This window comes from Megachile rotundata, chromosome 1, assembly GCF_050947335.1.
Source record: "Megachile rotundata isolate GNS110a chromosome 1, iyMegRotu1, whole genome shotgun sequence".
Classification (NCBI taxonomy): domain Eukaryota; kingdom Metazoa; phylum Arthropoda; class Insecta; order Hymenoptera; family Megachilidae; genus Megachile; species Megachile rotundata.
Genome location: NC_134983.1, coordinates 21,152,235 through 21,168,372, shown reverse-complemented (window position 1 = coordinate 21,168,372; position 16,138 = coordinate 21,152,235). Strand labels below are relative to the sequence as shown.

Below are 16,138 nucleotides of genomic sequence, written 5' to 3'. Positions count from 1 at the left end.
AGTACCCTATCCCCAGACAGGTAGAAATCCCCAGACCCAAATACAAAAGTAAAAAATTCCCTAAATGTGAAAAAATCACTAAACACGAAAAATTACTAAATCCAACCATTTCGGTGCCCTAGATTAATAAATCCCCGACTCCCTATGCAAAAATCCCTAGATATGGACAAAGTCCCTAGATGTGAAAAAATCACTAGACACGAAAAATGACTAAGTCCAACCATCTCAGTGCCCTAGATTAATAAATCCCCGACACCCTATGCAAAAATCCCTAGATATGGAAAAAGTCCCTAGATGTGAAAAAATCACTAGACACGAAAAATCGCTAAATCCAACCATCCTGGTGCCCTAGATTAGGAAATCCCCGACTCCCTATGCAAAATTCCCTAGATGTCAAAAAATCCCTAGACACGAAAAATCCCTAAGTCCAACCATCTCGGTGCCCTAGATATAAAAAAATCCCTAGCTCCATATGCAAAAATCCTTAGATGTGAAAAATCCCTAGATTCAAGAAACTTCCTGAACCATCGAATTCCGATCTTGACATTCCATTATATAAAAAATCCCTGCATCCAAAACTCCTGTATCCAAAAATCCCCAAATCCTTGATTTAAATAATTCCTAGATTCCAAACTTATCCCTAATTCCCAGATTCCTAAGTTCCCTATTTCCTAAATTTCCATATCCGGAAATTGGCAGGTCCACATCCCTAAAAATTCACGAGATCGTTTCAGCCTTCACAGCAATATTTTTCATAGAAAAACCAGATTTGCTCTTGACTGTACAACCCTGTCTCTTTTACTCCTTCGTCCACCCTCGTTCTCCTACTTTTATCTCTGTCCTCGACTTCCATCCTTCCACACCCCTCCGCTCGTTCTAGCTTCTTCTATCTTCACTTCGCTCTTCGACTATCGTTTTAGCCAAGCTTCCTACAGTTTCTGCACACATTCTGTCCATCTCCGTTCATCTAGCCGTTCGTTGTCTCCGTTCGTTCGTTTCATCTCTCGCGAGATCGTTCATCTTCGTCGAGCTAAACCTAATCCAAACGACGCGCCTTCGTTGGCACCGTTGTTAGATTTAGAAGCTTCGTTGCTTCTCTTTCGTTGTTTGCAAGCAGTTTTCAGCTCTGTCGCCGTTTCCCTTGATCCTTTCCCTTTGTCGCGTTCGTCCGCGTTTCTGCTTTTATCCCCTTCTTCCGAAATAATGTATGCGTGCGTACACGTTTTTCGTACGGAGATTGAATCTTTGTCGGTGACTATTCTTTTAATGTAGACGGGTTCATTGGCTCCCGAAATTATTCCTCTTCTGCGGTTTTGGAGGTTCGGGATTCATCGTTGATATACGGTGGCATCGATGACTGGTGTTTTGTTATTGTTATTGTCATGTGTTGGATAAATAATATTAACATGGAGACACTCATGGGGCAATGTATGCAGATAGATCTCTATACAGTGATTGAACTTATTCCTAAATAACTATATGATATCATTGTTTTCTAATATAATTACATATAGTTACGTATAGTGCTCCAATGACCCATGCATTTTTGTTATATTCTCTTATAATTTACGATATTACGGGGCTACCAATGTTACGAAATTAATGCAACTCGCTTTAAAAATTATGCTATAATTAATAACAAAATTTCTGAATTAGCAGCTCCCTTTCCAAATCTTCAAATCGACACTTCACAAAACTACCGCATCCTCAAATTACCAATTCCTCAAAGTTTGTCAACTTCCCTGTATCAAATCCCGCAACCCCAACCTCTCATCAGCAATCACCTACCATCGATAAAAGTTCCCCTCAAGAATACCTCCGCATGTCCAAACCGTTGATATCCCTAGAAACAATTGCATCCTCGTCAGTTCCGTAACACGATTACCGCAGCGTTGTATCGCCGCTGAACCGCCGATAATCGGTCAACAAAGGGGGAAACGTGAAAAGGAAGGTGGCTAGTAGAGTCAGGGTGGAGAGGAGGAGGCGAAAAGACAACTGGCGGGCAAGAAGCGCGTTGAGGGCAAGAAGAAGGAGGACATATGTACGAGTCGAAGAGGGGAGGTCGATGAAAGAGGCAGACTCGTGCAAAGATCCGCTCACCGGCCGGAAATCGAGCCTCGTTAGAGCGTTGGGGCAACGGGGCGAAGGGCGGCGAGCCAAGGCGCGGAGAGGAATTAAGCGGTGCGTTAGCGGGGCCAGTGGACGATGAAAGACGGAACGGGATCGCGTGGCAGCGCGACGGAAGTCGAAGAATGAGATTAAAGAGCTAGAAAAAGACGCGCGTACTCAGACTCGTGGAGATGTTGAAAAAATGGGGAAATAGAGACGTACGAGAGGAGCGAGATGGGACAGGGATGGAGGGAGACGGATAGACGCGGGATTTTTTAGAGAAAAGAGCGCAGCATCCCTGAAACGGATGTGGATGCTGAAAACCGAGAGAGAGAGGGATACACGCGCGGGGGCAGTATTGATCTGTTCGCGCAAACTCCTGACCCTTCCCGACTTAAGGTGTGTCTCCACCGGTACGGTAGAGCCTCGATATAAGCGAATCTTTCGGGACCGAACTCTCGCTTGTATCGTGTACTTCCTGCATCGATTGAAGTTTCTACGCGGAAGAGGACAGCGAGCGAAGGAGACCGAGCGAAAACAAATAGCAATTAAACTTCTTAAGACCATCTACTCGCTCTTCGTGATCGGGTAGTATTCGATAAATATAGACGAAATGATTTTAAATATCAGATTAATTCAAATGTTATTTAAGTTTGGTACTTTTAGAATCTAACTTGCTTTAATGTGGTAACGTGAATCCTATTATTTACTGAAACATATTTCACTCAGATCTGACACTCAAAATGCTATTAAATCAATATTATTTCGGGAACAAAGTCGCTATAAATATTCGCACGGTCGAAGTGTAAGTTCGTATTCGCGCGAACATCCTCTCATCCAGCCTGACAGGACTATGACTCCATTCTTTGAGTACAACTACCGTCTATTAAATTTTGTTCAGTTAAAGTGTCATAAAAATTTGGCCGTAATCTACGGTTCAAAGGAAATGATACTTGCACACCCTTTACATGTGGTCAACAAACTTATAATGGCCTTCCGCATTGAGTCCTATTCGCGACTACGTAGTGGTGGAAGCCGAAAATATTCCGCCATGACCCTGGTCGTTGTCCTTAGTAATCGACACGAGGAGGCCAACGTACACATTCGACTATTATACTGAACCAATTCGCAATTGAGAAGTGACACGAATTGCGTCAACGGAAGTTGTTGATCAAGCTGTTACTTCTCATGAACGGTATAAGGGAGAGACGAACGATGGGATAGGGGAATAACAACAATCGTAACGCGTTGTTTCTGTTCGTCAGGAATGAACAACAGAACAAGAACTATTCAGGAACCCAAATAAACACGTTTCAATTGCACTACTATTGGATAGGTTGTTTCAACGTGAACGTACAAGGGATGTGGACATAATTTGACTGAATCAATTTAATAAAAATAATATTAACATAATAATATATAGTTGATATTTATTGTACAGAGCAGTCCAGAATATTTTTCTACGCCATTGCGCATCGGTCGAATTTTGCTATTTTATTGTAACGATGAAATATTAATAACTTCAAAATGATATCGTCAGGAAAATTTTTGACGGATTTCAGTCTGATGACGCGATATCCCGCAAATGGCATATTTTTTTTCAACAGCCAGTAATTGGTGGCATCGCTTGTTTAAAGTTAACGAGGTTTTTTTCTTTTCGAAGGGCAGACAGCGGTTCGGTGCCAAGAGCCAATTAAATACTGATGGGAGATCGAGCAGAAATAAGTGCTCGAGAAATTCACCGAAAAATGTTGCATCGGGGAGAGATCAAAAAGAGAGAAAACGCGAACACTGAAATTGGAGACGAAGATAAAGTTTCCCGATCGAAAAATTCGAGAGGAACCGTAAATCGTCGTTTCGTGAAGTGTCGAGTAGAAAATAATTCTTAACAGGCTATTATTTTTGGTTCGTCGATTATAGAAGATCGATTTTTGATACCGGTTCAGTTGTGCTGCCATCAGCGTTCCATTTTTCTCTGGTTCCGCGTTTCACCGCTTCAAGATTTGCAAGTTTCGATGTACAGATGAAACTATGTGTCCGTTGGAGTAAATAAGAGATCTCTCGTCAACGTCGAAGTGAAAGTTGGCATTTGCACCATTTCGTTCAGGTTGACATCGTCGTGTTTCGAAACGTACTCAGTTGCAACTTTTCGGGCTGTTATCGTCAACATTTTCAGCAGATCAGTCGTCGTCCAATGTGTGTTGATTACATTGCACAGAGTTTGTAGGTACCATGACCCGTTCGATGGATCCCGCCACGAAACATGATCTTTAAATAAACGCGATCTTAATCTTAAAGTGTATAATACAATCTTAAAGTATCAAAATTAAAAATATCTCAAAGTAGGCAGCAATTATTTACAACATCGCTCATGAAGTAGAAAATTAAGTAATAAGTGTTATAGTCGTTTCTTGATGTTTAATGGAACTCACCGTCAAGTGTACTATAAGCGATCAGGAAGTCCGCCTGGACAGGAAGTTTATAAGACGAACCGCTATTTGACTGAGTACTGCACAGAGGGATTCCGGCATCGACATTCGAGCCTCTGCAAGCCTGCAATCACTCAATTATATTCTTGTTATTTGTATAATCCCTAAGTCTAATGGAGAAAATTATAAAGTCTGATACCTGTATGAAGAAGAGCTTTGGCTTCCCGGTTAGCGTCTTACAGTTGTCAGCGGTGAATCTCTTCCACAGGTAGTCCGAAGGATATCCGAGGTCATTTGTGTACAGCATACCATTGGAATTACCGTGAGTTAGCACGAAGATACAGAGACAACTGTAATCCGTATAATCTACGTTCGTCACTGAAAACAGATATTCAATTGATAGATAGTCTGCTGTATATATCCTTTGTCAATTAGCAAGGATATCAATTTGTTAGCGTGGACAATGCCTTCAGAAAATAACAATGTCACTTACAATCGTCCATCACCGTGTCGAACTCAGCGAACTTCAAATTGTTGTGAACTTGCACATCTTTGAAGCCTAATTGGGAAAAGGTCGCTTTTATCGATGCGACGTCGACATTGCTTCCTTCGCGTTTTTCACCAACACCAGATGAGAACGTTTCGTGATTAAATACTATACAGATTCCCCGATGCTTCAGGCTCATGTTGTAGTAAAGGTTATCCTTAGAGACAGGAGACTTTATGGCAGCCAGTGGACTACTGTGATACAATAAATTTTTATATATATTTTTTTGTAATTATTGCGGCAAACTTCGTCTTAATGTCTGTACGTCTGAGGTGTTTATTTTATTTACATATTTTGTAAGTATATAAAAAAGGACACGACCTTCAGAAAAATATTTCAAAGTCAAATCGGTGAATATTCCGATTATATTTATAAAGAAAAATTGTTCAGAATAGTGTTCTTGAAAATATATTTCAAGGTCGCAGAAATCGGTGAAGCATATCCTTGTTTACATAATTATCAAATATGTTATTTCTACTGCCCGATAACGTAAATAAGTTCGATAAACGCAAAAAAGATTACATTTTGCCCCTCTCTATAATTAAATAATGAATTTACAATAGTTAACGGTGAACAATCAATATTTACGTGCAAAAGGGTTGAAAGTAATATAATGTTCAACATAAGACGAACTTTGCCCCCCTTTTGACTGACAACCTGTCTGCGTCCATTTACGTGTCCCATTTTTCGAGCACATAATGCATTTACCTAGGAGCATCTTCCTCATAGACAGCATCATGAATAACCACACTGTCAGGTACATGTTTCTTCAAAGTCTCAGCCTTTTTATTCTCTTTATCCGATGACTTCTGAAAATTATTTATTGCATTTGTGTGGGTCACTAAATATTTGTATAACAAAGAATGATAAGAAGCTATGTGTCATGACCTGATGTTAGTCTACTGTATCTTCGTTTACACTGGATACAACACCAATATAAATATAAATATCGATAGAAAGTAAGAGAATTGAGCTCATTACCTTATTAATGTTTTTCACGTTCGAGGTCGATGGAGTTCTCGAAGGTTCCTCTCCACGCTCCATGGTGCTGAAAATCTACAAAATTTTGTCTTAAGATAAACAAATTCAACGAAACGATCGCGTCTGTGTCAAATCAATATCTGACGTACTATTTCTCGAAACCCATATCCATGAACGTATCGTGGCTTATCATTATCGTATCATCGATTATTATCGTACGTAGACACTGTTTATCGAATGAATAATGTTCAAAGTCTCAACAATGTACCGGCTTCATTCAGTCGCAGTTTATCTGTGGTCAAGAAGTACAATAAAGTATTTTTTCAAAATGATCTTCCATGAAAAACACAGTACAATATTACAAGAATGTTATTAATAGATATTAAGACAGAACATTACGGAATAAAAAAGGACAATAAATTATTTAAAAATGTAAGAATGTAAGATGATTCATTACCTGTAGAATTAAATATATCTTGCACCGCTTCCGTATTATAAAGATATCCGGCGATTCGAAGTACTATATCAACTAGGATATAATGGATAAAAATTTTTTGAATGTCTCAATATCGTATCTAAAAAACGATTAATAGTGACTTATAAATCTTTGACGTTTCGTATTTATCTAACAGTGATTAATACATTTTTATTTTCGCTTCCACAACGCCAACTCATTATCAGAAAAATGTTAGATGATGCAAACGTGATATCTAATATATGACACAGTTTAAAACGATGCTTCCTTGTACAAAAGTACTGTACTTATTTCGTTATTATCGATACTATTTTAAAATCGAATAAATATTAATACGTACAAGATCAAAATTGTATCGATTCTTTTAACCGTCAAACTGACTGGTCAAAAACTACTTCACATTCGAAGATTTGCAATTTGAGTATTTTTCAGCAACTCAAAATTCGTATATTTAAACATTTATTATATGTATTATACTTATTTAACATTCTTACTAATATATTTTTAAAATATATATTTATTAGTATGTAATATAATAACGATGTATTTTAAAACTGCTTGAAGAAGAAATGTTACCTTTTCATAAGAAAATTTCAAACGAAGATTAAAATTAACGAATAACTTTATTCATCTAATAAAATTGATTAAGTTATTCATTATTCATAAATAACAAATAAATTAAATTTATTCGGGATATATTTATTAATTATGTAAAGTAATTTTTACTGTACACTTCCTGCGTGCATAGAATGTGCAGGCTGCGCGTCTATGAGCAAGTGTATCTCGTTTCTCTTTGAAGTAAATAAAATGCGCCTTCGTTGTGCACGTTACATTTACATGCTATAATTTCTCGTATTATGTGTATCAGTAAACGATCAGTATTAACAAACATAATAGAACAGCAATACAACAAGTCATAAAACTAAGGTTAGTGCAGGACGTTCGTCATGAATATAAATACCCCGATGCATTTATTTAAATAATACATCGAGGAAAGTAGGGTTATTCCACCACACGTTCAACGTGTGTACGAGTTTATTACAATACTGTTGAAAGCCTGGGGAATACCGCTATTTTTTGCTGTCTCCATCATATTCTTTCGAACAGAACGACGTTCATGCAGTAGTTTCTTTGTTTCGTATATAATAGATAAATTACGCAACTGTGTTACTTATAACTGCGATCTACGTTTACGTCATTTTTCTAGGTAATTAAACTTTAAATCATATCATTACAAATGCATAGTTGTCATGCTTGATGCGATGTGCGTCGTACGCGTTATGATTATTTTCGTCGATTTATATAAATTGTAATGATTTGTTGACATTTAATCACGAGTGTAATTGCTGTTTCGAACAGATAACATTTAAAACCTCGCACGATATTCCATTCATGTCAAACACGGAAGAAAAGAGAAAAAGTCGTGTGAATATTTGGAAAATACGCCACTCGCCTGTGCATTGAAATAAAATATTTCAAATTATGCAGAGTCAGGGGTAAATTAATGCGCCTTTTTTAAAACTTAAATGACATTTGACAGATAAATATTACTTAGTTAATTTTCAGGCTAATCCTTTAATAAATCATTTTGATCTTAAAAAAATAACATATTTTTGCTTAATTATATAGTAGTGTAAAAAATACAGAATATCAATGATAAAAAGAGAGATAGACTGTAGTCAAAAATTCTTGTAATCCAAGTACTTTTCAAATCTTACAAGTACTTATTCTACACTTAGAACCAATCTGCGAGCATTAAATACTTTGCAAATACAATAATGAATCCTTATTTCTTTTGAGTAGTATTTAATATCATATGCTTTATGTACAAAGTATGATAAACTGAACTTATTGAATATCAATGTTTTAACTTCTGAAATAATTTTACTTTATATTTTAGGAAGAAAATCCTATGAACACATGTAAAAAGTATTATTTGTTGTGCAAATATAATTATTCGCAACAAGGTTCTAAAGATGATAAGTCATACCATGAATCCTTGTATTAATACAAATGTTTCGCTTGGAGTAGACGAGGCATGTCTTAGTATTTTAAATTTATATTATAATCCTGTCACCTTCTACTCCATAGCATGGGATGCATATTGGGTATGTGTTCACATTCTTTAATACTAAATTTCAAATTGTAGATTTCAAGTATATTAATAATGTTTATTTATAGGGTATTGGTGTACCAAAAGGTCCTTTACCACCTCAGAGTAATAATAGTTTTGTAATATCCACAAAGTATCCATTACATATATATTATCAAACATTTGAAAATAATAGATCTTATGATCACTGTCAGTAAGTAACTTTCCTTTGTATGGTGTAATTCTATGTATTATTTCTTATTCACATCACTATTCTTTTAGTACAACATATTCTTTCAAGGAACATGGTAATTATCAATGGAATGTGACAGGTGATGATCGCTGTCCTGAAGTTGAGGTTTTACGTGAACCATCTGAAAGTTATCTTCGTAAGTTGTATTCTTCTTATGTACTTTATTAGAACCATAACTGATAAAAAGTGTAATAATGATGTGTTATTTTTACAGCAATTTTTGCAGCATTTATGGTATATACTTTATTAGCAATTTTATGGACAACATCAAAAGTTATGATAAGGGTAATAAGAGGCAGATTATCACCTGACAATGCACCAGATGTAAGTGTATTGTAATTGCACTTTTCACTGTTCATGACATGCATATAATTTAACTAACATTATTCTTAGGATTTGGATAGACTTCAAGAAACAGAAAGCACAACACACCCAGTAATTAGAACTACAAGAGCTAGTACTAGAATACGATCAGTGGATACATTCAGAGGGTATTATTTGTTTTTATATATTTTTATGTCTTCTGTTTTAAATATAATACTGATTTTATTATTACAGAATTGCTATACTGCTAATGATATTTGTCAACAATGGTGGTGGAAAATATGTTTTCTTTAATCATAGTGCATGGTATGGTCTTACCGTAGCAGATTTAGTACTTCCTTGGTAAGTTATTATTTATGTTATGTTTAATATTTGTTACTGACAAAATAAATGTTACAGGTTCGCATGGATTATGGGACTGACAATAACGATATCGAAGCGTGCAGAGCTCCGTGTAACAGTTTCACGTGTAAAAATAATGCTGCATTGCATTCGACGATCACTAGTATTGATACTTCTTGGATTGATGTTGAATTCGATAAAAAATAATTCCTTCAGCGATCTTCGTTTTCCTGGAGTTCTTCAATTACTAGGTGTATCATACTTCGTGTGCTCCATGCTGGAAACAATTTTCATGAAACCTCATTCACAAGTTTGTACATAACTATATCTAACACCTCAAATTTTGACATTTATCTAATAGATATCTACAAAAAATAACTCATTAGGATACCTTACTTCAGTTTGGTCGTTTTGCTTCGTTCCGCGATATATTGGACAGTTGGCCTCAATGGTTGGTTATGGCAGTAATTATGACTACACACACTTTAATTACCTTCCTTTTGCCTGTACCTAATTGTCCAAAAGGCTACTTCGGACCTGGAGGCCAATATGAATATCGAGGAGAGTATATGAATTGTACCGCTGGTGCAGCTGGTTATATTGACAGATTAATATTTGGAAATCACATGTACCCCAAGCCAAAAGAGTCTATATATGGAGATATTTTACGTTATGACCCAGAAGGTATATTATCGCTACTTCTCTTAGATGCAAAAAATATTACAATTACTTTTACATATTTTATATATATATATTAATATTGGTAACTATAACTATATTACAGGACTAATGAACACTATATCAGCAATATTTATTGTTTATTTGGGTGTTCATGCCGGTAAAATTCTGTTGCTGTATTATCAGTATAATTCTAGAGTGATTAGGTGGATACTATGGGCAGTATTAACGGTATGCAGTAAAACAGTGATCATTTCTTAACAAATAAAATAATTTCTAATGATAAAACAAAATATTTAGGGTATTATTGCTGGAAACTTATGCCACTTCTCGACGCAAGGTGGAGTAATTCCAGTTAGCAAAAGGATGATGACCTTATCTTTTGATTTGACTTGTTCGAGTTTTGCTTTCTTATTATACGCAATTTTGTATAGTCTTATTGATTGTAAACAAGTTTGGAGTGGAGCTCCATTTATTTACGCAGGTATATATTTTGTATAAACCGTAGTTTACATAACACAAAATAATTTCACAAAAAATTATGTGTTAATGTTTTTCATCATAGGAACCAACCCGATCTTACTTTACGTGGGTCATATTTTAACAAAAGATTTGTTGCCGTGGTCATGGAATATAAGTCATCCTACACACGCATCTCTTCTCGCTATGAATTTATGGACAACGACGTTATGGGCACTAATTGCTTACGTTCTCTACCAGAAAGATATTATTATAACTATCTGAGGACATATGTATTGATGTATCATGCATTTATAATTACTCAATTCTTACATTATTTATATAAGAGAAGTGTAAAATAGCATTAGACGAGTGGAATCATGTAAGAAGGGAACGTATAATACCATTGTATTTAATAACACTGTTAACATTAGTTAACAAATATATGAAGATGATGATTTGAGCTTTAAATAATTTAAATGTTGTATTTTATTTTTATAAATAAAAATGATAAATAATTTAGCGTTGATTTACAATATAACATCGAATAAATATATCAGAATATAAATTTATTATAGACATAAGTAATATAAATATTTATAAGTTTCTGTCCTTTGGTTCTTTGTACGGTAATCCCAAAATGCGGAATATATCTTCTTCGCATGTAATAATTTCTGGCTTTCCCGGAGTTCCTATAACAAAATATATAGTAACATGTATACTTTCATGCAACATTTTTATTTACCTTCGGGTGTAAGCCGTTTTAATGTATACTCGTTTAAGGTGTAATTCTTTTCTAAAGCATGTGCTCTCATATTTTTATTGAAAAGATCACTTCCAGTGAAATACAGTACAGCACAATAATATTGATCATAAGGTGCCAGCCTAATATCAAGCCGTCTCTGTGGTTTATTATCATTGTGTGGAACGTGACAAACACCCTAAAAGTAAAATAATTTTAAAATATAATTATGTTAAATAAACTTAATTATGTATAGCAAAGTACCATAAATTTGGTTGGACCAAGAGATATTGTATCTGTGATTAAATCCTTTTTTTCAAGGCATTCTACAACGTTTTTTAGAAGCGAAATCTTTTTCTTTGATTCTTTTTCTTTAGAAGTATATGTTGGATGTGTTAATAAAACATCAATATCTCCACTCTCATTTTTACCGCGTCTGTAACTTCCACAAATAGTTAGAATATATTCATTACTTAGTTTTGTAACAGCATCTTTCATAATTTTTTCAATTTGTTCAATCTCCTCCCTAGGAATTTTTTTCTCAAAATCTTCAAAGTATCTAGAAAAAAATGCTAAGTTTTATGAAAATAGCTAATTTTTTTATGATCACTTTATTATATTGCCATACTTGAGACCAATTTTCTGATGATGATTCAATTTATTCTGATGTTTTTTAAGATCATTTAAAGTTTTAATACCATTATCCACTAACTCTTTTGCTTTCGCAGGTCCAATGCCAGATACACGAGTTAATAAATTAATTGCAACATTACTTTCATCTTTGTTGATCTAAACAAATTAAAAACATGTTTCACTATGTACTTCATTCTGAAATAAATTAAGATACTTACATCTTCTAACTTTTGCAGTTTTCCAGTACTAAGAAATTCATCAATTTTTTTTGCAATCTTTTCACCAATTCCAGGTAGCTTTCTTGCTTCTTGTCCACTTTTCACTCTTTCTGATAAACTGCCTAAAGTTCCAGCTGCCTTGCGATAAGCATTATACTTATAAATGTTTTTACTCACGTTCCTTTCATAATTTGCAAGTTCTGCAATTTTATATCAATTAGGTACAAGTAAATCAAGAAATATTTCATTATTGATATTTATGTATACAATAAACATACCCATTAAAAAATCACATAAATCTTGATTCGGATTTCCTGCTATAGCGCTAGCCTTTCGTTTTCCCATTTTAACAAATAAAGTGGAACAAAATGAACGTATAAAAAACTTTGATGCACTAATTTTCACTCATTAATTTTCTTACAAACAAGTGCAGCATCCACTAAAGCCGGTTATGTGACGTTTGTAACACGTGCATACGCAGTCTCGTTTATATACCTACACAAAAAAAAAACAAACGCAGTAGCACACGATTGGACGGTTCGTTTTACGCCTTCATTTCAAACTTATGGCGTAATTTTCTGAATCGCATTTTTCAATCGGAAAATCTGCGTCTAAGGAACAAAAGAACACAAGTATAGTGAAATAATAAAATAATAAAATAGTAATGAATAATAATAAAATATTTGTTAATCTTTAACATTTATTTATTTGGAGTAAACGTATATACAGTTTCACACATAAATATAAATTTCTTCTATGAAGAATTTTTGATCAACAATGTAACACTATGTCTTCATAAATATTTTGATAAATATAGTAATTACGATTTGTCTTTTTATTCGTATAAACGGGAGAAATATAAATAATTTTCTGTTACTTCAACCTTATATACATTTATAATAAATACTATTTTTTAAACTACAAAGAATATTATTTCAGCCTTGTAATTTGCAACCGAGTATTTAGTCAAAATGAACATTCAGAAAATAACTAAGTATACAACCAATTCTAATTATTAAATGAATTTATTAAGAAATAAAACGTTCACTTCTAATCATTATAAGATATTCAGGAACATGTTTTAAAAGATGTCTCATTGATGTTATACTGAATTTGTTCATTTCAAACATTAAGTAACCATCTCGTTATTGCTTCCAACACTTGACATAGATGGTAGCAGAATCACATATACTGGACGGATCTTTGTACCTCATTTCTGATGTCAAGTTATTATTTTTATACTTCGAATCCGATTTAATTACATGCTAATTGAAAAGGCGCAATTATAAGCTCCATGACGCTTTATGCAATTGACTAAAAATATAAATATAAGTACTGAGTACAAATACTAAAGGCTAAAATAAATATTCCAACGAACATATAAATCCGTAATTGCGGAAATCTTCCTGGTAGCCATAAAATCGTAAATTCTACTATTTTCTCTTGAGTATCTAAAAGTAACAAAGACTTAGTAAAAAGAAGTACAATAACTTGACGCATAAACACATAATATCACGTTTCCCTTACCAATGTAAGCTAATCCATAACCAGTATGTGGAGTACCCATTCTATATGAACAAGTAGGTATTTGCACTTCGTGTATATCACCTACATCCATTCTTAACTGATATAATGGCATCTCGTATGGAGGTAAAATCCAGATTTCACTTAATTGGTCTGTTGCTGTGTCTAAACTGATATGCATTGCTTTATGTTCATGAGCAGTAAAAATAATTTGTGGGGACAATTCTTTCAATACCTGTTGTAATGTTAATAAAATATTAATAAAAATTACAAATAAAATTATTCTTTAGCAAATATACGAAATCAGCGTACATTCTGAGCAAAAGTACCAGGCATAAATAACAGGGGCATATGGCTAAGTACTACGTTTGTTGTATTTCTTTCTGCATAATCATTAAGAAAGGCATCCTTTGGAGCTTCTGGCATTGTATGAGTTAACCTGTTTACCTAGAAAATCAAATAAATACATTACATTGTACTACTATAGAAACAGAAATATGTAGTTAGGAATGCTTTGCCACTTTATTACCTTGAAAAATGTTACTGTTTTATAAACTAATGTGTCTGGTTGAGTATATGCAAAATTAAATCTGTTATGAATATTTGTTGAAACTGCATCTTCTTCACCTCCAATATCATTGTCACCTGGTAGATAAATTTTCTGACAAAGAGAAAACATAATATAGATAATAATATATGTCAAAGAAATTTTAAAGTAGCTACAATTATACCATTATATCATCAGGCATTTCAAAGATAGAATCTAATCTTGTTTTGTAAGCTTTAAAAGTTTCTGCACTAGCAATATGACCCTCATCCATGAGGTCTCCCAAAAATGCAACAACATGAGGACTGGAATGAGCCAAAGCTCTCGAGAATGTTTTCTTCAAGTACCTGGAAATAAGACACTGTGGAACAAAATTCAGATCAATGTTTACACAGAGTATAATGTGATAGAATTTTGATATTGTTAACACGTTCACAGTCCTTTGATTCATATGCAATTCAGCATACTCTTTGTTTATAAATCGTCTGATCCATGTATGATTTATGATCCACATGTGTTAGATGCACTATTATGAATGCTACAAGTGGAGAGTATGCCTCAAGCTTAGGTTGTGAAGGCGTTAATTCAAGACAAAATAACTATTACTCATACTTGTCACTATCCCATTGCGCTATCCAAGAACCAAAATAATTTTCATTTTTTTCACCCAGTATCTGTGGGTCTGCAACAAGCAGTATTTTGACACACTCTGAACATTCTCGCAAGGACCATTTTAATCTTTGTATGTCATAGATTAAGAATTCATTATAAATTACAGTTGCCACTATTATGAGACCAATCACAGTTGCTCTATTCTTCAATCTGCATGGTACAATACATAAGAACAGTTTATTATGCAAATAAGTTTCACTTAAATTTATAATGCTGAATCTTTTAATGCTTCATATAGAAGTAGTATACATTTCAACAATGACATAATAAATCCACTTTACCTATTTCGTCGTAACATTTCGAAGATTTCTGAAGTCGTTCGTTAACATTGGTTATCTTATCATCAAAATAGATAAATACAGTCTCCAGCATATCGTTTAAAGCGTAAAAGATCGTTGACACGATCTCATTTTTCCATAGCAGGTAATAATCTAATTAACCAGAGGTTATACAACCCTGAGAAGCAGATTTGTCGATTACATGATAGTGACTTTCCCGTTAAATAATTTGAGAAATTTCACAGTGAACAAACGTATGGTTCGACATTCCATACACAGTTAAAAAAAACAAACTATTGCACGTATATTTCTTTTGAATCATGCTTTGTTTGAAAGAAATCGATATTTACAAAATGCAGTGCAATTCACTATAACGGGAAACAATGAAATGTTTCATTGTTTGTTATTAATATTTTTAAGATTTTGATTTAACCGATAAATAATAAATTCATAACAAATGTCATTTTTTTTATTGATCATGCAAAGTGATCAGTTGTTAAATTAGAGTGAAAATATTTGAAAACAGAGCATAACGAGTAGAAAAACGTATATTACGTATTCGTACCATGGAAGATCGTGCTTATCACACAACGAGTTTTTATTCATTCTGCGCACCTCAGCCGTGATTGCTTCGAATATGCTTTTTAAATCAAAAGGAGCGCACATGCGTACTTTGTGATATTTGTAAAGCTGAACATATATACCCAGTGATCTTTTGCTTTGTATACTCTTTATATGTATAAAATTATTCCTATTCGCATATTGTTGTTCACCATGTACATGAACGACAAAGCGATAAGCCTATGGTAGTGTAACAGCGTCAGATGGTGGAGAG

The 16,138-nt window shown here is 34.1% G+C and overlaps 4 protein-coding genes across 12 annotated transcripts; 1 reads left to right on the top strand and 3 right to left on the bottom strand.

The window, feature by feature from the left end:
• Positions 1–3,519: 3,519 nt before the first annotated feature.
• LOC100876771 (caspase-1) lies at positions 3,520–6,845 on the bottom strand. 4 transcript variants are annotated; one of them, XM_012290118.2, is made up of 9 exons: positions 6,709–6,845; positions 6,524–6,641; positions 6,216–6,358; positions 6,067–6,141; positions 5,794–5,894; positions 5,032–5,279; positions 4,738–4,916; positions 4,542–4,662; positions 3,520–4,377 (listed from the first exon to the last, which is right to left on the bottom strand). In XM_012290118.2, the coding sequence occupies exons 4-9, from the start codon at positions 6,127–6,129 to the stop codon at positions 4,139–4,141; spliced, it is 951 nt and encodes a 316-aa protein (XP_012145508.2). In that variant the 5' UTR covers positions 6,130–6,141; positions 6,216–6,358; positions 6,524–6,641; positions 6,709–6,845; the 3' UTR covers positions 3,520–4,138. The 4 variants fall into 4 exon arrangements, with proteins under 4 accessions (XP_012145508.2, XP_003705392.2, XP_012145510.2 ...); XM_003705344.3 differs by having other exon boundaries at positions 6,524–6,842; XM_012290120.2 differs by lacking the exon at positions 6,709–6,845 and having other exon boundaries at positions 5,794–5,891.
• Positions 6,846–8,514: 1,669 nt separating this feature from the next.
• On the top strand, positions 8,515–11,211 carry LOC100882446 (heparan-alpha-glucosaminide N-acetyltransferase). 2 transcript variants are annotated; one of them, XM_012290132.2, is made up of 11 exons: positions 8,515–8,649; positions 8,723–8,847; positions 8,916–9,022; positions 9,101–9,210; positions 9,280–9,377; positions 9,445–9,552; positions 9,610–9,862; positions 9,954–10,236; positions 10,337–10,461; positions 10,531–10,714; positions 10,796–11,211. In XM_012290132.2, exons 1-11 carry the CDS (start codon positions 8,518–8,520, stop codon positions 10,972–10,974), a joined length of 1,704 nt encoding a protein of 567 aa, XP_012145522.2. In that variant the 5' UTR covers positions 8,515–8,517; the 3' UTR covers positions 10,975–11,211. The 2 variants fall into 2 exon arrangements, with proteins under 2 accessions (XP_012145522.2, XP_003705357.2); XM_003705309.3 differs by having other exon boundaries at positions 9,939–10,236.
• Positions 11,161–12,701, bottom strand: LOC100882562 (DNA polymerase beta). Of its 2 annotated transcripts, XM_003705310.3 has the most exons (6): positions 12,561–12,701; positions 12,283–12,482; positions 12,060–12,220; positions 11,696–11,990; positions 11,435–11,630; positions 11,161–11,381 (listed from the first exon to the last, which is right to left on the bottom strand). In XM_003705310.3, exons 1-6 carry the CDS (start codon positions 12,625–12,627, stop codon positions 11,287–11,289), a joined length of 1,014 nt encoding a protein of 337 aa, XP_003705358.1. In that variant the 5' UTR covers positions 12,628–12,701; the 3' UTR covers positions 11,161–11,286. The 2 variants fall into 2 exon arrangements, with proteins under 2 accessions (XP_003705358.1, XP_012145527.1); XM_012290137.2 differs by lacking the exon at positions 11,435–11,630.
• Positions 12,641–16,134, bottom strand: Mppe (Metallophosphoesterase). 4 transcript variants are annotated; one of them, XM_076534290.1, is made up of 8 exons: positions 15,869–16,134; positions 15,307–15,481; positions 14,966–15,175; positions 14,538–14,700; positions 14,336–14,467; positions 14,119–14,253; positions 13,810–14,041; positions 13,289–13,733 (listed from the first exon to the last, which is right to left on the bottom strand). In XM_076534290.1, the coding sequence occupies exons 2-8, from the start codon at positions 15,321–15,323 to the stop codon at positions 13,597–13,599; spliced, it is 1,026 nt and encodes a 341-aa protein (XP_076390405.1). In that variant the 5' UTR covers positions 15,324–15,481; positions 15,869–16,134; the 3' UTR covers positions 13,289–13,596. The 4 variants fall into 4 exon arrangements, with proteins under 4 accessions (XP_012145523.1, XP_012145524.1, XP_076390405.1 ...); XM_012290133.2 differs by lacking the exons at positions 13,289–13,733; positions 15,869–16,134 and adding an exon at positions 12,641–12,893 and having other exon boundaries at positions 15,307–15,849; XM_012290134.2 differs by lacking the exons at positions 13,289–13,733; positions 15,869–16,134 and adding an exon at positions 12,641–12,777 and having other exon boundaries at positions 15,307–15,848.
• Between the last annotated feature and the right edge of the window lie 4 nt (positions 16,135–16,138).